General features: G+C 37.2%; 2 protein-coding genes across 5 annotated transcripts in view; one reads left to right on the top strand and one right to left on the bottom strand.

Annotated features, from left to right (window-relative positions):
* The window catches only part of LOC105232895 (solute carrier organic anion transporter family member 74D), a 110,549-nt gene that overhangs the window by 55,938 nt on the left and 29,127 nt on the right, over positions 1–25,484 (bottom strand). For all 4 annotated transcript variants that reach the window (XM_049459401.1, XM_049459400.1, XM_049459402.1 and 1 more), the window contains exon 3: positions 23,638–23,716. The gene's annotated coding sequence lies outside the window, so the exon portion shown is untranslated. The remainder of the gene's footprint in view (positions 1–23,637; positions 23,717–25,484) is intronic.
* Positions 20,860–21,338, top strand: LOC105233527 (uncharacterized). The gene has a single exon (XM_011215639.4). The coding sequence runs from the start codon at positions 20,948–20,950 to the stop codon at positions 21,260–21,262; it is 315 nt and encodes a 104-aa protein (XP_011213941.2). The 5' UTR covers positions 20,860–20,947; the 3' UTR covers positions 21,263–21,338.

Below are 25,484 nucleotides of genomic sequence, written 5' to 3'. Positions count from 1 at the left end.
TCTCTAATTTTTTTTAAGGATTTTAAAAACTTTTCTACTTTCCTAAATTTCTATCATGCTATGGTATCTTGGATGATCTTGTTGTGGTTTAACAGCTGAATTTCGTACCGCTTATATTGTACATATAGCCTCGAATGTCGTGAGAACGTGTTGACATTTCGTTCACAAAAGTCGGGTGCCTCGTTTTCGGTTGCTTTCCGAACCATAACGTAGTTACGGAAGAATGGGGGTGTCCTTAACCCATTTTGTATACATATATCTGTATGTTTATAATAATCTTGCATATATGTAAATGAGATATTATCATGATTCTGTTATGAAGGAATATGCATTCATTTCAGCCGACTGAGGATGTACTTTGCATCGGAAACTTTTGAAAGATTACACGGAATCGGAGCGGCAACAATAACTGCGGCACTGGCGCAATGCGTCACGCTTCATTTGCTTACCATTACTATGCATATAATGGGTTTTCCAATAGGGATGATATGATCTCTTATGATACGATTTCTAAGTGTCGTTTCGGCCATATTTAATGTGTAAAGATTTGGTCTCAATAATTGCGACTGTCTCAAAACACAATATGACGTATTTGATAAATGATTTCGGCTCACTCAAGAACTGAAACCATTGGACCACCGTAAACGCAGTGAATTTACTGATTTTGTCTAGGAACAGTTTTGAAAACGACAACGATGGTTTCAAGAAAATCATCTTCTCTGATGAGACTCACTTTCACCTAAGTGGTGCGGTAAATAAACAAAACTGCATATTCTGACGCAAAGAAGATCCACAAATTATTCATGAACAATCATTTCATTCACCTACAAGTAAATTTCCAGTTTAGTCTGGTGGAAACATCGGTCCGTACTTCTTTCGAAATGAAGCTGGTGACATCGTTACTGTTATCGGATAGCGGTATAGATCGATTTTAACCACCCTTTTATGACCGACATTGGCAGAAGTTGATCTTGATAACATCTGTTTCCAACATGACGGTGCTACGTACCACACAGCACGTGAAACAACGGTATTATTGCGAGAAAAGTTTGGAGCTTCGATTATTTCAAGAAATTGTGGCATTGAATGGCCTTTAAAAAGTTGTGTTTTAACACTATTGAACTACTTCTTATGGAGTTATTTAAAAGCCTTCAGCTTTCTTGACATACGACTATATTTAGTGGAAAAAGTACTCGAAAATTGGGTTCAAGTGTTGCTGAAGATCGGAATTTTTTGATTTCAAGATGTTCTCAAGAATTGGGACTGTCTCAAACCGCAAACTGACAAATTTTGAGAAAGGATTTCGGCTTGCATCCGTATAAAATGGTTTCCACTCAAAAATTAAAGCCATTGGACCACCACAAACGTCCTGATTTTACCTTGGAAGAACTTGATTTTCGCTCCTGCAAAAGAAATCGTGGCGGCCATTTGAAAGATGTTACATTCAGAACTTGATTGTATCGATTGAAAATCCGATTTTTTTTTTAAGAAATCATATATCTTTTATTGTAACACCCTGTATTTGCATATAAGCCTGTATGTACTAGCTGTGTGAGCAATATTGCAACGTTTGCAGTGAATTTTAATATGATTTTTTTCTTTGCTGTAATGTAATGGCAGACAAGAGTTTCACCCACAACAAAGCAAGGCGCGTACCAATCACCGGCAACGGTTAATATACATACATATGTATGTACGTATACATTGAGTTTTTTCTGCTGTGTCATTGTTGCTGTTGCACATAATAGACAGGGAATGAATGAATGAATGGATGGTTGTTTTACTATTGATTTCGCGATTGTACGCTCCTATTTGTTTATTGTTTTTGTTTTTGCTTTTCGTCTTTTATTTTGCGAAAAAAACTCTTGTACGCGGCTATCCATTGACAGCCGCAGCGTTTTGCCGACAAATTTATTGCCTTTTATTCGACTAAAATTCTCTCGCTTGCTACCCCCTGTCAGTCAGCCGCCCCTTGGCGGCACGCTTCACTTTCTATTTTATAGCAAAACAAGCGGCGGCGGCGGCAACAATTGCTGCAATGCACCCCAGTTACGGTGGGTATGTGCAACAATACATCAGCAACAATAACATCAATCGTGGCTGCAGCGTTGTTGCAGTTTTCGTTTGCATCTGTAGTATTTGTATGTATGTATGTGTATAAATGAGTGTGTGTAGGTGTCATGCGGCAAAATGTAGCAACATGCAATGCATTTTTGTGAATGCTTGACTTTTGCTTTTACTATTTAAGTTGCGAGTTTTTCATGTGACCTCCAACATTGTGGGAGGTCGTGAACATCTGTAAATGAAAGAAATACAAGCACAATAACAATGATAGCAATGAGTATGGTAATTAAAAGCATTAAAGGCTTTACAGCACAATCGTGAGTATTTTGAAGTTTGTATAGAAGTGCTTATGTCTCAAATGTGTTCGGAGTTTAACCGTTGTCATTAATGCGGTATAATTGTATAATTCTTTCATAAATTATTAAAAGTGATTATCAAAAGGAAAGACATATAAAAATTACTACCTTTGTATTGCAAAAATTATCCGACAATATTTTGAGGACGTAACATTAAGACTATAGCACCAAAACTAGGACATTGTGCTAAAACTAACGAATATTAGTTTTGATGAGAAGCTGATGGATTTCCAGGCACAATAGGCATAAAACCAAATTGTGCTTCGAAAATATCATCCGATCAAATTTGATCCGGATTGGACTAATTTTTTCCTAGATTATTGCAAGCCTTTTTTTTTAATTTTAAATTTTGATCTTAATATGTTAAAAGTGCGTGACGGAATTGTTGATAATATTACAAAAGTGTTCTGGGGAGTATACAAGGTGTGTTCCAAAGTAAACAGGATTAAAAAAAAACAAAACAAATGGGTTTTTCGGCAAAATCAATAGATTTATTTTATTCAAAATAGTCTTCTTCTGCTTCATTACAGCTTTTTGCACATTGGCCGGTATGGACGCCAGTATGCAGGTGCAAGCTTTTTGAATGGCCTCTACGTCTGCATCCTTTTTTTCATGGGCAAATGCATTTTTCCGAAAAGGAAGAAGTCGCACAGGAAGAAGGAAGAAGTCGTAAGCCGAAATGTTCGGTCAAAGTGCGATAAATCGATGTTTTGGAGATGCTCAATTCCATTTCCATGAATTTTAATGATGATTCCGGCTGATTTTTGACGAATTCAGGCACAGTTTCGATGGAATTTTCCGGTGATCATGGATTTTGATTGGCCCACATGTTGATCGTCCTCACGACCACTTTACACGGGTTTCAAAGAATCGATTTTTTTGTTGTCTTATTAAATTCTATTATTCTCTAGAATATTGTCTGAAATTTTCAAGTTGATCCGAGTAATAATTTCGGAGATACACTCTTGAGAACTTGGGCGCTAGAGACTAGCTAAGCTAAGTGCGCAGTCTTTAAACGCATTTTTCTCGAAACTGTGTTTTTGGAAATTTTACACAGATCTTTGAAATACAATTCTTAAAACGAAAAAGTTAAAGAAACAGTCGTGTTTGCATCAGAGGAATAGCAGAGGGTCTCAACATCTTAGGTATTAAGCGTGTAAAAGCTAGATTCGTGCCAAGTGATCTGAATTATTTTTTGCGAAGCTATTCGTAAAAATAGGCCGGAATTATGGGCCGAAAAGTCTCGGTTTTTGCACCACGATAATATACCGTGCAAAGTGCATTGATTCTTCGTGAGCTTTTCGCCAAATTTTCAACAAATATCATGCCGCGACCACCGTATTCACCTGATTTAGGTCCGTATGACTTTTGGCTACTCAATGAACTCAAACAACTGCTCCAGAGTAACCATTTTGAGTTAATTGAAGACATTATTGCTGTTATGGGGGATTACTTTGAGGGAGACGACATAAATTTTGAAGAATAAATTAAGAATTTTAAAGTTATGAACAAAGTCTTACTATTTTTTGCCCATAGCAGCACCTAGATTTAAATATGGTTACTTTAAAGCAATTTATATCACAAACAAACTTGAAAGAACCATCGATCGACCACTGTATTAACCGGTTTTGGCTCGATGTAATTTTTTCTTGTTTCCCGGACTGAAATTGCTGCTCGTTTTTAGTCGATCGAAGTGAAAACAAAATTCGATGAAGGAGATAAAGGCCAATCCAAAAAATGCTTATGAAAAGTGTTTCGAGGACTGGAGAACTTAATTTAGAAAAATTTTGATATACGGCTGCCACCTATCAAAAAAAAGTAATTTGAATATTTATATTAACGCCTTATTTTTCGAACAGTATTCGCACATATTTTAGAATTAGCTCTTCAATAGACATTTAATACTTTGATCTAGTACCAAATTTTATTGCTGAATTAAGTATGCAATTAAATTTAAGCATGTTGCTTAGTCAAAACAAAAATGCATGCAAGAAATTGTTTATGACACGGTGTTCGTTATTATTACAATCACCACTCGTAGCTAAACCTTGGACCAACACATTCTACAGCGCATCGGATGTCTATAAATATTTTGTGGTATAGACACCACACCACAGACTGTAGTTTGTGACTTCATGCACAACGAACATTCACTTTCAAACTCAGCGAAGCATGCTAAAAAATCAAAACAAACGCTAAAATGCATTTAATGCGACGCTATTGTTTCTTGTTGTTATTATTATTATTGTTGTTAATTTCATTATTGTATTGAATCATAGTGAATGTTGATAAATTTTTGAGTAACACTGCCGTTGCATTCACAAATTGTAAAAATTTTTCGAGGCACACATACAAACATATGTACATATGCACTTAGACATATGATTTTATTTGAATACATGTATGTATGTACATATAATATACTATATATACTATACTCGTAATAGTATACAAGCTGTTTTTATACCCTGAACTGGGTATACGAGTATTAATTTTGGCATGACGGAAAAGTGCTACGGTACATTCTCCGAAGAAATTGTTCAGATCGAATTACTATATCATATAGCTGCCATACAAACTGACCGTTGAAAATAAAGTTGTTGTATTGAAAACTTTTTAATTTCTCAAATTATTTTCACGAAATGCAAATGGTCGAATTGATCCATCGATTAAAACCAAGACCTTTCATGGAAGTTCCAAGATCCTTGGTGTCTACAGACCAATAGAAGTATTATAACCATCACTCTCAATACAGTCTAGAATTAGACATCGCCAGCGGGTTCGGAGGTTGAACCCGTAAAAAACGGATCTGCTCTGGTTTACAAAAAGGACAAAACTCCGACAGGGGAAATGCACGAATATTCCACGAAAAGATGCGGCGACTAGTAAAAGGTTGCAAGACCGGAGCATCCTCTTGTAGAAGCCGCAGAGGTGATCTAGTGACTGATGCCCAGGGCATACTAAAATGGAGACTCCCTTCGATAAATTGGACACAACTCTCTCTCAAGGACCGCACCAAGTACCTTGGAGTAGTTTTGGACAGCAAACTGCTGTGGAAGCACAACGTGAAAGAAAGAGTGACAAAAACCAGCAATGCTTTATATGCGTGTAGACAGATGCTCGGCACAACCCGGGAGCTGGAAGAAGGTTTCAAGTCAACAAAGAAAAATTGGGCTTGTTAGCTATGCGCAACTTTCTCAACATCTATACGGATGGCTCAAAAATGGACGATCCAGTTGGTGCTGGAAAACACTGTCCAGAGTTAGGCATAAGGCAACCTGTTAAGTTGCCGGACCACTGCAGTATATTTCCAGGTGAGGTCTCGGCTATTGCGAAAGCCGCTGGCAGCTACTGAAGTATCTTGGAAAGCAGTGCAGCAGTGGTAAGTGTTGCCAGAGGCAAGCAACTTCACTTCTACTGGGTGGCAGGCCACAAAGACATCGAGAGCAATGAAATAGTGGACGCGATTGCCAAGATTGGCGTACAATTAACACCCAAAAACGTGATCAACATTGGGAAACCAATGCATAGTTTATACGACGATCTGGACAGAAGCATGGTCAAGAAATTCAAAGCCCGATGGATCGAGCTACCTGGATGCAAGACTGCAAAAGTTATGTGCAAAACTGTAGATTGGAAGCACACAAAATTCCTATTGGCGCTCGATAGGAGAAACTGTAGGAACACAATCGGAATACTATGTATGTCTCTGGTGGCAACACACGCCCGCAGAATAGATCTGACAGATCCAAAAGACTGTAGGAAATGTCTAGAGCAAGGCACCAGCGAAGCAATGGAGCATCTCTTTAGCATTTGTTTCGCATTGGTAAGACTACGCTGTAAGCATCTGGCATCCCCACGGTATGATGCACTGGATAGTGAGGCCGCAGAGTCGGTTAAAATTCGCGTCAAGCATAAGCATCCTAATAGATGACAATTTTTCCTGAGCATAGTAACTTTGGTATCACAAGGGACCAAAACTAGTCTATGAGTGGCTTATTGGCCTACCAGATTAACCTAACCTAACCTTTTATGGAAACAACTTTTATTTGTCAAGTTAACTTCATGAAATTTGGCTTGGCTTATTGTCCAAGACTATGCTTCAGTCTGCGAATATATTGTGTAAATCGGACTACTATAGCGTATAGCTGCCATGCATATCGATCTATTAAAATCAAGTTATGGATCTTCATAAAGGAATATCTTCCTTATAACGAAACTTTTGTTCTAGTGGTATAAGAGATGTGCCTGTGAAGGGTATTTTAAGGCAACGAAATTAACATTATTTTGTTTTTGTAATTTGCTAAAATATATTTGGTAGTCGAATAAGTCTTTTCGTATTTTCAATATGATTATGAGCTAGAAATAACTGGCAACTAACTTTTTTGCATTTTGATTAGCGCTACGGAGAGGCACAACCACGAAACCATACATACATATGTATGTATATATTTTAATAATACAAGCATACATTTATATGTATTAGCATGTTGCTGCGCGCCAAAATGTTGCTGCCAGCGTGTGTGCTGTGCGCATTGCAAGTATTATTTCATTAGTGAATGCACTCTTACGCGCTTGGCAAATAGGCACTTTGCCTCGCTTTGCGATGCGCCTGCTTACAACAACGCGTAGACCAGCTATTCTGTGCAGCATCTGCAACGGCAACGGCTCGCGGCTTGCACCAACGCATTGCAAAACGCCAAACATGTTTGCTTTAACGCAATACACACACACACACACATGTATATACCATATGTGTTTATGAGGTTGTAGGTGAAAATACATACATACACAGATTCCTTGCTGTTACTGCTGTTGTTGCTCTTGCTGTGATGGTACCAATGCACTGCAAACTGGTTTATCCAGTTTGTGAATGCTTTGCATTCTTCTTACAGCATCCATTAAATAAAAAGTAAAAACTACAAAAAAAAACACGAAACACAAAACAAAGAACAACAGCAACAACCATAAGTGTAGAAAAACGCAACACTGCAACAACTGTGCGGCAATTGTATCTGGCTGATGATGATGATAGTAATAATGATGGTGCTGTGCACTGCCGTGCCGTGGCGAGCTGCCTGCCTCTCTTTTCGCATTGGAGCAATGGGCAATTTTCTAGAGACATAAATTTTGCCTTTCAAGTTCAAGTTGAAATGACTGTGCGCTGCCGCGCTGCATAACGCATCGTGTTGCACAGTCAGCATCAATTGTTTGTTGCTATTACTTTATTTGCTATTGTTGTTGTTGGTGTTGTACAAGCATACAGCAAGTCAGTGCCTGCTCAACACATTCCAGCTTGTGTTACATGAGCTTTGCATGGCGTTGAGTTGAGCGTGCAGGCGGCATGGCGTGGCATGGTGTGGCATAGTGAGGCTTGGCATGCAGGTATTGGCTGTTGCAGCTGCATTTAGCCGCATCTTGTTGCCACTATTGCGAAAAACAGCATCAACAGAAATGACAACAAAAACAACCACGGCAACAACAACACTAACAACAGAAATATCAACAACAACAACAACAAGACGATCAACAAGCAAGATCAGCAACAGCAGCGTTGACGGTGATGACGACGGCACCACCAACCGCTTTCAAGGTGCATGCAACATTCACTTTCTATCGCCCCTGTGATTCTATCTATTCAAGTTTATATGCTTGCTGCACGATTTTTATTCTTTCACCTTTTATTGCCCGGCAATGGGAAATTTCTAGAATAATTCTTGGTAAAACCTGTAATAATGGTATTACTAAGCCAATTTACGAGTTCTTCCACGGAATTCTAGATTGGCTAGAATGGTGTGTTGATTACTTTCCTTTACTCTGCCAAAGTGTAGTGTGGCATCATGGCAATTCCCGAGACATGTTTACATGCATGCACAGACACATTTATATACATATTTCTTTGTTGTAAATAATATGGTTTGTCATAATCGTTTGCGATGAGTCGCGCAGCAGCATGTGATGTGACCACTGATGGGTAATTTGAAGAATTATTTTCACAATAAAAATATTTCGTATATATTTATAAGCTATATATGCAGAGAGGTATGCTTTTGTGAGGATCTGCTGTCCGTAAATGAACGTTATTATGTAAATTTGACTTGGCATGTGCAAAGTAAGGAGGATACATACAATATGTACAAAGGTAGAATTTGGTGTTGATCGGTTAATTTGAATGATAGCTATATGCTATAGTGGTCTGATCTGAATAATTTGTTCGGATATTGTAACGCTACGTTGGATTTATGATCTATGCCGAATTTCGTGATGATATAGTGTCAAATAAAAAAGCTTTCCATATAAGAATTTGATTTTGATCGAGCAGTTTATAAGGCAGCTTTATCCTATAGTAGTCCGATTTCGACGGTTCCAAAAAATTAGTAGCTTCTTGTGGAAGAAACAACGTGTACACAATTTCGGATCGATGTCTCGAAATCTGAAAGACTGGTTGACATATAAACATACAAACAGAAGAAAATATCAAATTCGACTCAGCTCGTCACTCAGATATTTTATATAAAGTATATAGTATATCAAGACCGGAGCATACTCTTGTAGAACCCCCAGAAGTGATGCAGTGACTGATGCCCAGAGCATACTCAAATTATGGAGAGAACTCTTCTCCAGCCTGCTGAATGAAAGAGAAATCATAACACCAGGAGATGGTGAACCTGATTCACCAATCGACGACGATGAAGCAGAGGTTCCTTTGCCCGACCAAGAAGAGGTTCGAATAGCAATTATTCGCCTGAAGAATAACAAAGCGGCGGGAGTCATTGCATTGCCGGACGAGCTATTCCAATAGGGCGGCAAAGAACTGATAAGGAGTACGCATCAGCTTCCATGTAGAATATATCGGACGAAAACATGCCCAACGATTGAAATTTATGTAAGTGTGCTCTGCCTAATGCATAAAAAGGCTGCGCAAACTACCGTCGGATTGGCATCCTCAACATCGCATATAAGGTGCTATCGAGCGTATTGTGTGAAAGATTCAAGCTCAATGTCAACAAAGTGATTGGCACACAACACCTCTTCGTCACTCTTCCACCGATAGCACGAAAAGGAACTGGCTCTATGCCACTATGTCTGAATTTTCTATCCCCGCAAAGTTAATACGGCTGTGTAAGCTGTCGTTGGGCAACCCAAAAGCTTCGTCGGGATCGGAAAGGCCCACTCCGAGCCGTTCGATACCAAGCGAGGTTTCATACAAGGAGACTCTGTCACCTACATTCTTCTATAAGAGTGTACAGCTGCTGGCGTACGCCGACGATATTGATATCATTGGTCTCAACAACCGTTCCGTTAGTTCTGCTTTCTCCAAACTGGATAAAGAAACGAAGCGTATGGGTTTGATTGTGATGAAGAGAACAGGACGAAATATCTCCTTTCATCAAACAAACAGTCGTCGAACTCACGACTTGGCTCCCACGTCACTGTTGGCAGTCATAACTTCGAAGGCGTAGATAATTTGGTCTATCTTGGAACCAGTATAAACACCACCAACAATGTCAGCCTGGAAATTCAACGCAGGATAACTCTTGCCAACAGGTGCTGCTTCGGACTGAGAAGGTGATTGAGAAGTAAAGTCCTCATCCGACGAACAAAGACCAAACTCGGCGTTACGAGTTTTCGAGAGAAAAGTTTTGCGAAAGATTTAAGGTACTTTGCGCGTCCACAACGGCGAATATCGCATTCGATGGAACCAAACCAATCCAAACCTTATTGATAGAATGGTTAGTTTTTTAATCTGCAGACTATTTGATCTTCAATGACTTTTTTCTTTGAATCGTTAATGAAAATTTTATTTGACCTTATATGATCAAAGTTTGTCATAAGCCGCGTATAGCTTTCGACAACAATAACCATAAAACAATTAAATATTTAAAAAATTACATAAAAAACATTAAAGAAAGTGCTAAAATTCTTTGCTAATCATTTATGACTTAATACCTCTATAATATACAAATATATTTCCATAAGCGCGTAAAACCAAAAGTCCCGCATCCACAGCTCCACACGCACATGGCTTTGGTGTGGTCGCTCTTTAGGCGCTGCACTTACACAGAAAAGCCATTTCGTTACACCATATTCTTGGCTTAACAGCACTTTTATAGCTACACACTTTTATATTTATTATTGTTGTAAATTTTGCAGACGACCAACAGATGCGTTTGGAAATTTTTGCGCCGAGAGCGAAACGCAGACAATACACTGTCGGCGAACTACAACTACTATACAACTAAGCACAACAACAACTATGATGCCTGTTTTTCTTTTAATTCGCCATAAGAATGCCGCTGCAGCAGGGCTTTCGGGATCAGTGGTCCGGCAAAAGAAGATTTATCGTCGGCAAAGATGAACTGCAGTTGTTGCAGGCAACAACACGCAAATGGCGAAATAAAATATCTGCAGTGCTTTACAACAATAACAATAATTGAAATTAAATACTAACATCGTGTACTTAGGGCCGAGCATGAATATGCCGGCGAGCAACGAAACTGGGTTAAGAGGAGGAGGAAACTGCATTAAGAGGCGGCAGACGGGTGTAATATCTACCATACATATGTACTATACATATGGTGAAGTAACGCAGCGTGTAAAAATATACAAATGCATTGAAAATGCATATGTATGTGTGTGTGTATTACTTTTCTGTCTCAATGTCAAAGCCGTCGTGTTATTGAACCAATTTCACGTTGATAGCAAGGGCCGTTAGTGGGGTGCTGTGCGCGGCCCAATGATGATTGTGATGATCATAATTGTGATGATGACTATGGTCATGGTGTGGCTGTTGCTGTTGCGCCTCATTTTGTTGTTGTAACAGTGTTGCATTTAACGAAGGACACAGACGGCGTATACACACAGTTACAAACATGTATTATATGTAAGCAAAAGTATATATCCGTATTTCAAACATACGCCACACGAAAATAAACAACGATATTTAATACAATAAAGCAGCGCAGCAGCGATAACAACGACACTAGTAACAGCAATACCAACAGCAACAACACGAGCGCTAACAATAACAATCAAGCAGTTTGTAACGCTGAGCAAATGTATGCAGCCATATATGCAAACATACTATACACATATGCATGTAGACAATTGTAACTGCTTATATGTATGTATGTACATATGTCTTTATATATAGTATATATTGTACACATGCCAACAGTCACCAGTAGCCAGGGTGGAGGCGTCCAATTGGCAGCCTGACTCAGTGACAGATTTTTCTTATGCCCTCTATATCAACAACCCACACATACTTTTGTGTAAATGCCGATATATATACATATATTCACATGTATGTGTGCCCATCGCCCTGCATCTTTCATTGACATTGAAATATCTTCTTTCAATTTACGCTAATGGATCACTTGGAGCGTGCACAGTTGGTTGTCAACGTTGTTGTCAGATTGAATTGACAGCCCGGGAATGTTATTTGAGTGGTGAAGTAGCTAAAGTAGGAGCAGCAGAAAATTCCCTTAAGTAAAATGCATACACATACATATGTATAGTGATGATTAATTCCAATCAATATACTAGACTATATCTATTCATATACACACATACATACATAAGTATGCATATATGTATATGTAAATATGTTTATAGAAAATAGGTGTGTTTTTCATGTGGGTGTGTAAAGCTATAATATTCTTCTTTTTCTATAAAGCTATAATGTTACTCTAGGCATATTATATGTATGCAAAATATTTTTATGACACCAAATATATCCATACAAGTGTACATATATGTATATAAGGTCTAGTAAGCTAAGCCAAAAATTTTTATTTTTTTCTTAAATATCGTAAAATTATGTTATCACTCGAAATAACGAAATATCGTATTAAGTTTGAACTCTATACTCTTATTGGTAGTCGAAAAAGTTTTTTCGTATTTCTAATCAAACTTCAACATATTTTTTTATATTTATATTAATAAACATAAAAACAAATATGTACCATTTTGGTCGACCACTTTTTGTCATTTTTTCGCTAGAGACATTTTCCATCAGTGTAAATCGAAATTCAAAATTTCCAGAACGGAAGCGAGCAATTCATTGTTGTGCTACCCGAAATGGTGCAGCATCGTCTCCATTTCTTCACAAATTTCATTGGTGGCTGACGTTTTTTTTTATACAAAAATTTCAAAAAAAAAAACGAATTTTTTCATTATTTTCACTAATTTTTGAACAGCTGTAACTTTTTTTCAACTTCCTCGTTCAATACCTTCCTTCCATTTGAGCTTCCAGACATGGCGACTCACTATCTTGAGACTTTTTTGTATGTAGGGGAGTGATTCGAAAAGGCATTTTTTATAACGTCAGGTAATCTTTCTGGGTTTACTACTCCATTTAAAACATTAAAAAAAAGAATTTCAATTCATAAAAGCAGGCAGGCACACCAAATTATTATATTAATTTCTTTCATTAAAAAAAATGACAGAGTTGCCACCTTTTAATTTTTATATTATTATATATTTGGTAATTAGATGTTTAACGAATTATGTTAAATTTTCCATTTAAAGAAAATTTGATAGATAGATAGATTTGATAGATAGTTGCCACCTTTTTATTTTTTTGTAATTAGAAACTATTTATGTCAATTATTAAATTTTTATTTTAATAGTTTTGAAATTATTATGTTAATTTCTTTCATTTAAATTTGACAGAGTTGCCATCTTTTTATTATGTAAAATTATTTCATTTAAAAAAGTTGACAGAGTTGCCACTTTTTAATTTTTTTTTGTAACTAGAATTTTTACGATTTCTACAAGCACAACAATTTATTATGGTAATTTCTTTTATGTAAAAAAAAATTGACAGAGTTGCCACCTTTGTATTTTTACTTTTTGTAATTAGAATTTTTACAGACACACCAATTTATTATGGTAATTTATTTTATTTAAAAAAAAGTTGACAGAGTTGCCACATTTTTTTTTAATTAAAATTTAAAAAAATTTCTGTGATAAATATAAACATTTAAATGATTCCGAGAGCGCAAAGCGTTTAAAAAATGAATCATTCTTCTATTACTGCAATAGTGTTTTACAAACTTAGCATTAACATAATTGATCTGTTTTATAAAAGATTTTATTAGAGATTTGCACAAAATAGTAAGCTTTATCTTATCCACACTTGATTTCAGCATTTTTTCCCAAGCCATTTGTAAATTGCTTATTGCTTTCATTCTCAAAGCATAATTATAAGATAACACTGCTTGAGATTTAATATTATTATTTTTTTTTTAAGCCGTAAGCCCTGGCAGCTAGTGCTTCTTACTCTGTAAGATAATAATTGTATTATTATTTTTCTTTTAATAAATAAATAAATAAATAAATATTTTTTTATTATTATTGTTGTCTTAGAACTAGTTCCCACTATTGAGTAATAATTCTACTATTTCAAAGAAATACCATGTATTCAAAGTTTGTTGATGAGGGCCTAAGGTCACGGTGTATTCCTAGTGTAATAATCAAGTTTGCTGATCTTAAAGCCAATTAGTTTCTCTCAGTTAGTTTGCCTCAGCAGCTTGAGGCTTAGATACAACATTTTGAATTGATGATGAACTTGCATCTAGCGGCAAAAAACATTCCTGAAGTAATTTCGAGACATGGTACCGATTTAACAGTTCTTGGCCGGAAAACAAATCTGGGTCCGTTCCGGTTACTTAGACTGACTGTCGTGGGAACGGCATTATCCGACACCACTCCCCTCAATTTTAGAGCTTAATGTTAATTATATTTACCAAACAACCTAAGGGATCCCAAATTCATTGTAGCTTTTAACTATGTCATACCTGAAACTATATCTTATCAGGCGTCTTCCATATATTATTTGAAATCCCAAACTTATTTTTGACTTCCAACAGGTATTTACAGTATTTTGTAGTTCGCACTTACATACATATACAAATCCAATATAATATATAGACGTTCATTTTCATTCAACTCATTTTAACTTTACTAGCCTCTTTTTGTTTATTTTTAGCCGTTGCCTAAAGTTTGAAATATGCACAAATGAACAGCATCACAAAAATCTCACAACTTTCCACAAAATAACCAAACAAATACAAATAATAAGTAACAAAAACACTTGAGCATATTTACGTATGTGTGTATGCTGTCGTGTCCATGCCGTTGCTTGTAAATATGTAAAGCAAGTATTCAACAAATAATGGTGTAAAAAAGCGTTTAGCAAATCGCAGTAATAAAAATTCGCTCAAAGTCAAGTTCAATTCAAAGTCAACAATGCGGAGCCTAATTTACGACCATAAATAACAAATAAACAACACAAAGTGCTGGCAAATACATACTTATATTCAAATATGCATACATACATATATTCAGCTAAGCAAAGCCATGTAAACATCAACCAACAACAAAGTCACATCTCCACCTCTCTACGGATATACCAAACTCAAGTGAGCGCTTTGGTTTAAAGCCATTTGATCGTCTCAGCTTATAGGATGAAAGTAAGCCATTTTACGCTGCTAATGCCGGCGAGTTAAACTCCGCCTTCGATAAAAAGTGTTTTTATTATTGCATTTAAAAAGCATATTTTTATTTTATTTCAGTTGTATATGTCAAATCGCTCGTTGCCATGGCGTAGCAATGTTCCTTCGCAGAAACTTATTTACATAAAAATTTCGAAATGTGTGTGAATATACCCAAATTTACTGCAGAAATTGAACCGATAAATAAGCTAATTAACATATAGTTGTCTAATTTGCTTAAACAATATTTTTTTTTGCTATTTCTTATCATTACTATGGACGGTGAACTCCAGATCTCATTTAGCGAGCGACTTTCTTTTGAGGCTAATTTTAAAGTGTGTTTGATTTCAAATACTTTTCATCCAAGAGTAATTTTATTTGAAAAAAATCGTTCAACTCAATATGGTACTATGTTGTCTGATTTGCATCGAAATTTCTTCTTGAACTCGAGTTTATAAGTAATTTTAGTGTTTAATACTAAACACTACTGGTAAACATGGATTTAACTATACTAATTTTTTCTTTAAGTCGTCTCCATAGAAAATATATAATAAAAGCAACCACATTCGTTGCGAAATGAGACAAAATTTGACCTCCACAAAAGCTCTTTAACATTTCAGAGTTTCTTAAACACTACTATGAGAACATTTGGTTATTCACTACAAAAACTGTAAGATGAGTTTATACAATGTTTAGTTTAATAAATTTTAAGCGTAACTAAGTAATAAAGCAACAAGGTTATCGTGAGTACAGCTTTGGAGCTTTCGTAGGAACTTCCGAGCGTTCACCTCACTAGTATGGTTAGTCGGTTTCTCATAACGGCTATAACACATCCTGTATATAAGATTGGCTTTCAAAACTTTATTGGAATAGAAAGCTCACTAAAATATATATGTTTATTGAGCTTTAGAGCTTTAGGACTCCACTAATAAAAAGTCTGGAAAAGTGCTATGTATATAGAAATTGCGTTCAATAAAAGAAGAGTCGGAAAAAATTCCTCTTAGCTATATCTCCCGCGCAGGTGTCGCCAGAGCAATTGGAGTTGTTTGGGCAATGGGTGTCGCTGCTTACAATGTCATGAACTTAGACTGGCTCCTGTCAGAGTCACTACATTGCAGGCAGCCGCCTCTTTGCGAAAGTTGACGTATTTTCCCAATCATCCCTTATGTCGGACTGTTTTATATGCATCTTCAGAAGTAGATGCTACTGGTAATGAGGTAACTGGCGGTAGGTATGAAACGCTAGGAGTATAGAGCGCTGGCTGCTACCATCGGCGGGCACAGCGATCGTAAAAGCTGTCTCGCTAGCGGCCACACCTTTACTGTAACGAGTGAAGGTTGCGATATTTGTAGTGCTACTGCCAAACCAGCCTTTCAGCGTACGGGTGCCACAGTCCATGAAGAACTCGGACCAAAAAAGCGCTGTGAGCATATAGCCGAAAAGCGAAGAAAAGCTGTGCAGGCGACCGAGAATTCCAAGCAAGACAAGCAAGGATGATTTGAAGGCAAAACCGAGTTACAAGGCGGTGGTAGAAATGTGCAACTCGACTCGAAATCAAGTTCAGTCTGAACTAAAAAGAAGTCCTTGGCAGCTTGGCTAGGGAGGAGGTGAAGAACGGTTGGTGTAATTGGTGTAATACCTTGGATCCAGCGTATGCTAATCGCATTGAGGACCACATCGCTGGAAGCGGACAGCGTTAAATGGAGAATGAACCAAAGCTTAAGTAACCACACCTCGGACGTGCCAACTAGCGACTGGAGAGTGCTAAGTTTGGCGGAATTCATCAACGAAGATAGAGGCCAAAGCTATATCCTCCAGATCAATAAGATAAAGGTGATGCTCATTGTTTCTATGTTCCTGGTTTGGTGCATCGTGAATTTATTACCCAGAGACAGGCGGTTAATAATAAGTTCTAAAACGCAATGATTTCAGAGAAGTACTTGTGACAATGTATAGCTGTCTTACAAAGTTCTGAAAAAATCAGTTCTTGTATAGAAAAGTTTGTATTTGGCAAGATGTCTTCACGAATTTTGATATACAAATATTGTCCAACAAAACAACGAAGTATTCAGATGGCTTTACCAAATAGTTTTCAGATTTAATTATACATAAAGTTGTCTAAGGTATTACATTTTATACCATTTTATTACAAAAATAGATGATTTTCAAAAGCAACTACTATAATTTTGCAAATTTAGAGCAAATCACTAAAAATCCTCAACAATTTCCTACAGGGTATATTGATATACATTTACAGCTACACGCGCATGTGCAATAAAAAATCATGCAACGTCAAAACTTACGGCTCCGTTGCACTGAATTTGCATATCACCTACTTGTCACAATTCAACTGACCGCAATTTACCATATGCACTACCATTTCGCCTACACCAGAGAAGTCGGTGCCTTGCTTTGGACAGTCACCGCTCAAACACGCTAACAAACTACGTACATTTGTGTGCGCCAACAACTTGTTTAACATATCGCAATAAAAAGTGCACTTATACAAATGTATGTATGTATGCATAAAATTTCACAGCGGTCACATGGCTAAAAGCAAAAACAACAAAAAAAACATTACAGCTGACAACACAAAAATATATATTAGCAACAAAAGCAATTGGCAGCGCAAATAAATAAATAAGCAGTGTAATGCAATAGCAACAAAATGAAAACTACATCATAATGAAAGTGAAATGCGCCGCGTTGCATGCCACATGGCGCGAAATTTGGTATTCCCCAGCGCCAGACGACGACGGCTTAGCTAAGCGCCGGAGCTGAGCGCAGTCAGTCAGGTAGCTAAGCAACTACTCGGCTTACTGGCTTGTAACAACAACAAAAACAACAAGCAATGCAAAACAAAACAACAACAAAAATTTACTTTTACAGTGGTTTAACGTTTGGAAACAAACAAATATAAAAACAACAAAAACAATACTTACAACAACAACAACAACTGTGGTAACAACAACAATAGTAGTAATAACAACAAAAACAACAACCATAACTTTTTACGGCGCTTTATCGTTTCGGAACAAATTTAAAATACAACAACAACAACAGCAACACTGCAGTCAGGTGTTTACATACGAAGAGAATGTCTGGGGAAATGCCACGCGTATATGCAACATTTTTGCTGTAGTTGTTAGATTGTTGTGATGGTGTGTGATGTGCAGTGGCATGTTGCAGCGGCAACACCTACAACATCATAGCCACTATATGTGGCATTTGGTAGGCCATCGGCGATGACGTTGCAAGAAAAATGTCTAATGAGCGCTTGCGGTGAGCTGCTGTTAACTACAACAACATAATGCAAGTGTTGCGGCTTGGAGGCGTATAAATGATTTGGCTTTAATGTACCCATGCTGCATTGTTATTGTTGTTGTTGTGCAATAGCAAAATACTTAGCGTCGTTCGCTTTTGTCTACGATTTTGTTTAACAAATTCAGCAATTTAACTGTTGCTGTTGTTGTTGCTGTTGCCGTTGCCGTTGCGACTCAATGAATTCGTTGTTGGTTTACTTGTTTTGCTGTTGTTGTTATTGCACCAGCACAATGCTTAATGGCGCTAGTAAATTGTGATATGTTGTTGTTGTTTATTTTTGCATTTTTTGCATTTTTTGCAATTTGTTGTCAGTTTTCTGCCATTGAAAGTTAGTTAATGTAAATAACATTAAATTTCTTTGCATTGAAAGTAATACACTTGGTTCACTTAGTTGAGGTTAAGCACGAACTTTGAACTTTTTGATTGGCATTCGCGTTTTTTCTTTGTGGTGTTAACGGTGACTATTTACGTGTGAGTGGGAGATTTTTAAGCGGTTCTTTGAAAGTAATTGTTTGCAAAGCTTTCTTGTGCCATTATTCAAGCATCATAGCTAGGTAGGAGTGCAGCCCTATGGGGCTCAATCAGCACTTGATGTGGCATTTTGATACACTATTCGAAAAACCTTCTTAAGCATCATGAGAGACATTTGTTTTTGGGATTTAGTTTACTAATATATTTTTTGTAATATATTTCAGTGGCAGGAAAAGGTAGCGAATAAAATATTCCCTTCCACGACAAACCATTCTACATAACCGTAATAGTTCTGAATTTTATTCGACTAAGATTTAACAACTCAACAGCATTTCTCCAATTATTTGGGAAAAATACACAACGCAATAATAACAGCAACAACAAAAGTAGAAAATAATTGCATAAGTTCGTTTTAACTTCTGAAAATGTTATTCAAAAGCGGTTCGGTCAGATATGGAAGCTCTTTTCTTGTTCCAACACTTTAGGATACTTCTTTATAACAGTTACAAGTCCTTCGGTTCTAGTACCGTATTAGTAATATCGTATAGTCGAAAAAGTCTTTTCTTATTTTGTTATAAATATAAAAAACAAGTTGAAGTTTAATTAGAAATACGAAAAGACTTTTTAGACTACCCAATATTTTACTTTTAGCTGCTCGCTTGAAATCGCCAAGGTTAACAACTTCTTCTACTTCAACTTATAACGTTTCCAAAAACAGCTTATTTAAAGAGGTACTAAGTCCAAGATCAAGAAAATGTTAAATAATAACCATCACAAAGAATGACTAATTCTCATGGAGCTACTAACTGAGCTCCATCTGGTACGAGTATCGCAAAGAACCAAACTAGCCTATGTGTGGCTCATTGGTTTAACAGATTAACCTAATCTAACCTATTAACCTATAACACCATATCAGTGCGACCTTTGCGCTGGATTTCAAAGCTTGGACTATTCAAGGTGTGTTCAAACAATTAAAGGAACTTCTCAAATTTGATTTTTGGGATAGATTTTTGCTAATTCAGCGTTTTTTATTTAATGTGTAAAAAGATAGTTCTTTAAGGTTTGCTTTTTTTGGAAATAGGAAGCCATGACTGGCGAAAATAGAAGTTGGGAGGTTTTTGGCCAAGAATTTACGAATAAGCAACGAAGTGTGAGCTTTTAGTAGACGAAAATCGTCAAAACACGTCTAACTTAAGCGGCTGCCACAGCCATCGTAAGCATTGAATTTTTGAAGATAATTCTAAACTAAAAAAACCTTTCTCACAACCAAACACCGGGAGATTCTTTTACGTATGGCTCAAGCAGCTCACGACTTCCGGTTTTAGGCCAAGTATCTTCTGGGTAGCCAAAGAATATTCGTTAGAAGTGATGGGTTTAGGACATCACCGCCGTCCAAGAAGTGCGATGGATGGGACAAGGACAAGTAGGGCCTTATGGACTATATAAACGATTCGTAGTGGGAGAGATTCGCGCCCCCGCCTAGACGGAATAGAAGGATGGTGTGACCAAAATCATGCTTGGCAACTTTAACGCCTGAGTGAGCAAAGAAGGTACATTCGGTACAACGGTCGGTAAATTCAGCCTCCACTATGAGGTATTCCCAGGTTTAGGCTGAACGACTTCGTCAGGACCCGAGATTTCTGCATAAGGAAATTCATCAAGCTACTTAGCTTCCTCCGGATCGAAAAGCCACCAACCAGATCGATCACGTTGTTGTTATAGACGGAAGACTCCAGTGTTAAGAAAAAGTTGTGATTATTAAGGAAACTTAAATTAATTAATGGAAAAATTCTAAGAATTTTGAATGAATACCGAATAAACGAATAACTGAAAACGACAAAACTAATTTATAATTGAAATCGATAAAAAAAATCGTTAAATATCGATTTGAATTTAAGCGTCCCAAACAGCACCTTCACGATAAATATAACCACGGTACTCTACCACTGATAAGAAATCGGTAGATAGCTTACTTCCGTTATGTTATTTAAATAATTACAAGCAAACACACTTAAGCATCCTTGAGATGGTGCTTCCCATTGCAAGTTATCATTATTTCAACAATATTAAAGATAATGTGAATCCCAAATTAATGCAACTTCGATTGCCAATACACCGTTGAGATCGTATAAAAACCAGCGTCGCGGCGCAGTCATCATCAATCAGTTAAACACTTCGATATCGATCGATTTCAATAACTCAAGAATAGCGTTTTTACTAAAATTATCTAAAATGGCAAATAAGTGCATTTTCCTATTCGTTTGGTTGTGCAGCATTGCACTGATCGCTGCCTTGCCGCTACAAGAGGACTCAAAAGTACCACAAGAAGGACAACCACCAGTGTTGGCCCGTCACGTGCGTTCGCCTGATGGCGGCAGCGTTGGTGTCGACGTGAATCAGGACAGTGCCTCGGCTCATTACAATCAAAACATCTACACCAGCGATGATGGCAATTTTAAGGTGGACGCTGCTGCACAAGCCAGTCACAATTTTCATACCAATGACAACTCCTACAGCGGTGCAATATCTGGCTCATTTAGTTGGTAAATTGATGTGTGGAAAAGTTGGCAAATTGTAAAAGGATTTTATGAGCAATTAAAATGTAATAAATGTGCAAAATATGTTTATGGCTTTTATTACATATTTATATTACTTTATCTATATTATCATGACTGACTTATATAAAGTTGTCAAGTGTACCATTACGTATGAGTAACATTTACTACATACAAGGTGTCGGAGAGAGTGAGTCTGATAGAACTATAAAAGCTAGAAATTTTTTTATTAACATACAGATTTTATAACACTGTAATATTGAGTAGAGAGGAGGTTAAGAACGGCCGGACACACTTCGCCACTCGAAACTGGTGTAATGCCTCGGATCCAGCGTTAGTTGGATGAGGAACTTACCGCTGGAAAGAGGCAACATTCGACGGAGAGCGAACCGAAGGCGCCCTCGAAAAAGGAGAAATGCAAAGACGTAGCCGGGAAGGTAGACTTTAGGCGTGTGGACAAACCGACGACGTCCGAGGCAGTGGCGGCAGCCAATGAGATTGCGAAACGGCATTTGACCGTTGCCCTCAGAGACCGCAGTAACCCGCTGGGACAAGTGTCACAGTGGAAAATAGTGGAAATGAAGTTATTGGAAGCCCTCTTCTCAAAAATAGACGCCAAACCGAGCATATCCATGCCGTCATTTGAATTCAGAATGGCTTAGCGGAGTCAAAATCTTAAAATGTAACGACGACCCGACGATAACGATAATGGAAGCAATCAGAACGCTTCCAAACCTGTGGGAAGGAGCAGTATTCCATCGGTGCCCAAGCGTACGGAAATCCTCTTACCGGAAGTCAACGGAAAGGGTTCAGACGCTCGCTTCGCAGTGCATAGAAGCTTTAAGTACAACTACAACTCCTCAGCGGAACGTCTACTGGCTGCAGGAGAGTTTACATAGAAAACCTTCGGGCATAGCTCGGTGGGTAGTGGCGGTTGGGGAACCACCGACTACATGATCCATGAATACATGAAGGTTCAGAGTACACATAAAAAAAGATGGCGGGCGTAAAGGTATGTTTGCTACACGCAACACTCTTAACATCTATACGGATGGCTCGAGAATGGACGATGGAGTTGGTGCTGGAATATACTGCCCAGAGTTAGGCATAAGGCAACATTTTTTGTTGCGGGACCACTGCAGTATATTTCAAGCCGAGGTCTTTGCTACTGCGAAAGTCGCGGAGCTGGGCTCTAATGCACCTGCAGCCAAATCCAGAGGCAGCGTCTACGTCGACAGCCAAGCAGCAATCAAGGCAGCAACCTCGTATCTCAAATCGGCCAGAAGTGTCTTGTGAAGCAGGGCAGCAGTGGAAAGTATTACCAGAAGTCACAATAAATACAACATTCATTCGATAATCACTTAATCACTTCACAAGTCGAGTTACAACAACACACATACCACAAATATGACGAAAAACTCGGCGAAACCTCCAGACGAGTGATTTTTGTGTTACAAATAAATTAAAATTTTTTAAATATTTTTCATCACCTTATTACATATATTCATAACTATTTAAATACTGTTATATACAGATTACACACTTTTTAAACATTAACTCCTGAGCAGATAATTTAAAAGCCACTGGAATAATTCCACGGATCTTTTTTATGACTGTTGATTCGCCGTTCCGGTCTCCGTGTTACTTGTTTTATACCACTGTGGTGGTATACCAACTGGCCGGTGCCATTTTAACTTCGGATCTATGGTGGGTTTTGCAGCCAACGCCATGCCAACAAATAAAGTGAAGAGTAGCCAGAAAATTTTTAAATCCATGGCTTCTCGTTTGTGTTTCTCGGCAAACTGTGCGACTTAGCGAAATGAACTGTGCAAATTGTGTTCGTTTGTCGTCTTTTATAGTCCCGAAGCAATGCTTTGGTACTCTACTACTCTGCTGATAAGGTGTCTGGGAATACCCACGAGACCTTATTTATTGCGAATGCGGTACTTTAAATGTTGTATTTCACTGTTTAATTTAGGAAACATAAAGCAAATGGTTGGGTGTATATAAATATACGTAAGTATATATGTATGTATGTATGCATATAAAAAAATACATATTCGTTGTACCTAAATATAAGGTGGGATTCACCATAGCATTTTTTTGTTAAACAAATTCCACTTTTGGTATGATGTGTACTCAGATTTTATAACAGATGTTTTCCAGTCTTAAAATGTTTTGATAGTGTGTAGTTCAAAGATTTCGTATTGTGCGTGTTTTAAAGGCAAGTTCTTTCTTTAAACTCAAATTAATTATTATTTTTTTACTTAAAAATATTTTTAATATAAAATTTTAGAATTTCGCAACTAAGCAGACATAAAAATATTGCCTACAATTGGGCGTATTTTTTTTATCAAAGACACTTACCTTTTACTGTGATTTTGAAATGAGTTACTCGTATATCTTAAATTTTCGTTGAATTAATAAACACAACTAATGCGATAGCCTAAAAAGAGAAGAAGAAGAATTGTGATTTCAGAAAATACTGAGAAAATTGTTTTAAAATTTTAATTTTAATATTTTAGAAATACACAGCAAAACGTTTGAAAAAAAAATTATATAGTTTTCGAGCTGCACCCCATCTACAACGGGTTAGGAAGATCCTACACTGTTACAGTGATTGCGGCCTTTCCCGTGGTTGAAATTGAAAGTAAAAAATTCTCTACCAGCAGATATTAACCATATATTGATTTGATTTTTGACCAAGAAATAGGACGTCTCGGCTTGCCTGACTCTATTTCTTATCAAAGCAAAAAACTAGTCATTGTATGAAGAACCATACACAAAATATGCAGAACTTGTAGATAGATAGAAAATAATTAATGTTTTGCACTGTAACCTATCGTCTATTTTGTCTTCTCTTGTATCAGAGAGAGAACATATGATCACAAAGGTCCAACACTCAGAACAATTTCAGGAGCTTTCTGGGCGCGATGGAGGTAATGTGATCTCTGTTCACTTAGAGGGACCCAAGGGCTTCGAACCGGCTTCTACAATATGCTGGGCAATCTATAATCAGCTGTTCTGTAGTTTCCGGTTCCATGTCGCGAACCCGGCAGTTTGCGCAAGAGACTATGCCCATGTTGGATAAGTGTTTCTTGAGCCTGCAGTGCCCAGTAGTATAGGAGACTGAATTTGTCTCGAGCAGGTTGATCATGTCTCTAAACCTTGCTAGGTTGTAACCTCCCAATATTAACTTGGCGTGGGGCATTCCTGTTGCCTCTTGCCATTGCCGTTCTCTCCCCACTCTCTGCTCCTCATTAGTGGTGTAGGACCGTAAGATTGAGTCTAATGTGAAGCTTGGAAATTTGACCTCTTTAGACATCTCTTACTCACTGCCACCAAGTGTTAGGGGTCTCAAGCCCGGAAGAAATATTCGCTTTGGGACGATTGTTATCTTTTACGGGTTGCAGAACTCATAGCATTCGGTTGGTTTGCCTCCTTGTAAGCACTCACATCATTTAAATAATGTAGTTTGGTTATAAATTGGTTATCTCTGTCCGCGATAGCTCAAAATTACTATGATTTTAGATTTTATAAAATAAAATTTATTTTTTAATTGTAAAACCTGATCCTTCATAAAAGATTTTGCCATATAAGTATGTATATTTGTGTAAACATTTTTGCAATTTATCAACCACACCTCTTTAAAGTCCCAAGCACGCACATAAACACGCATGTATTTTTGTTTTTATTGCAAGAAATCTTACATGCTCCAATTTAGCGATAATAAAAAGTCTCAGATAATCTCTATGCCAGCCGCCTTCGGCCGCTACATAAAAGCCTACGCATTATCTGCTTATAATTTATAAAACATAAAATAAATAAATGACTAAATCACAACAACTATATATTGTACAAGTATACATATATATATGTATATGTATGTATATTGGAAGAATATGTAGTGTGTCTGAGAAAAAAGTAGTTCAAATAAGTTCGTTGACCTAAACAAAATCAAAGCAAATTCGAGCATATTAACTAAAAGTTGTTGCTTTTCCTTTACTTTTGTTTTGTACATATATTCTATTTTATATTTTTTTTACTTCGCTTCCTTATATTTTTTTATGCGTGTGCTATTATATATTTCCACGCACTTGTAGCTTTCATCGCTATTGTTTTTGTTGTACGATTTTGTGATTTTGATTTTAGTTTTATTTTAGATACGCAAACGATTTATATTTTCATTTTTGATAACGAAATAGCGGCGACTA

Source organism: Bactrocera dorsalis, chromosome 5, assembly GCF_023373825.1.
Source record: "Bactrocera dorsalis isolate Fly_Bdor chromosome 5, ASM2337382v1, whole genome shotgun sequence".
Taxonomy (NCBI): domain Eukaryota; kingdom Metazoa; phylum Arthropoda; class Insecta; order Diptera; family Tephritidae; genus Bactrocera; species Bactrocera dorsalis.
This window is presented reverse-complemented; position numbering and strand designations above follow the sequence as displayed.

Bases quoted from the DNA above. Each gene is read 5' to 3' on its own strand.
- LOC105233527 (XM_011215639.4), top strand. From the start codon at position 20,948: ATGGCAAATAAGTGCATTTTCCTATTCGTTTGGTTGTGCAGCATTGCA.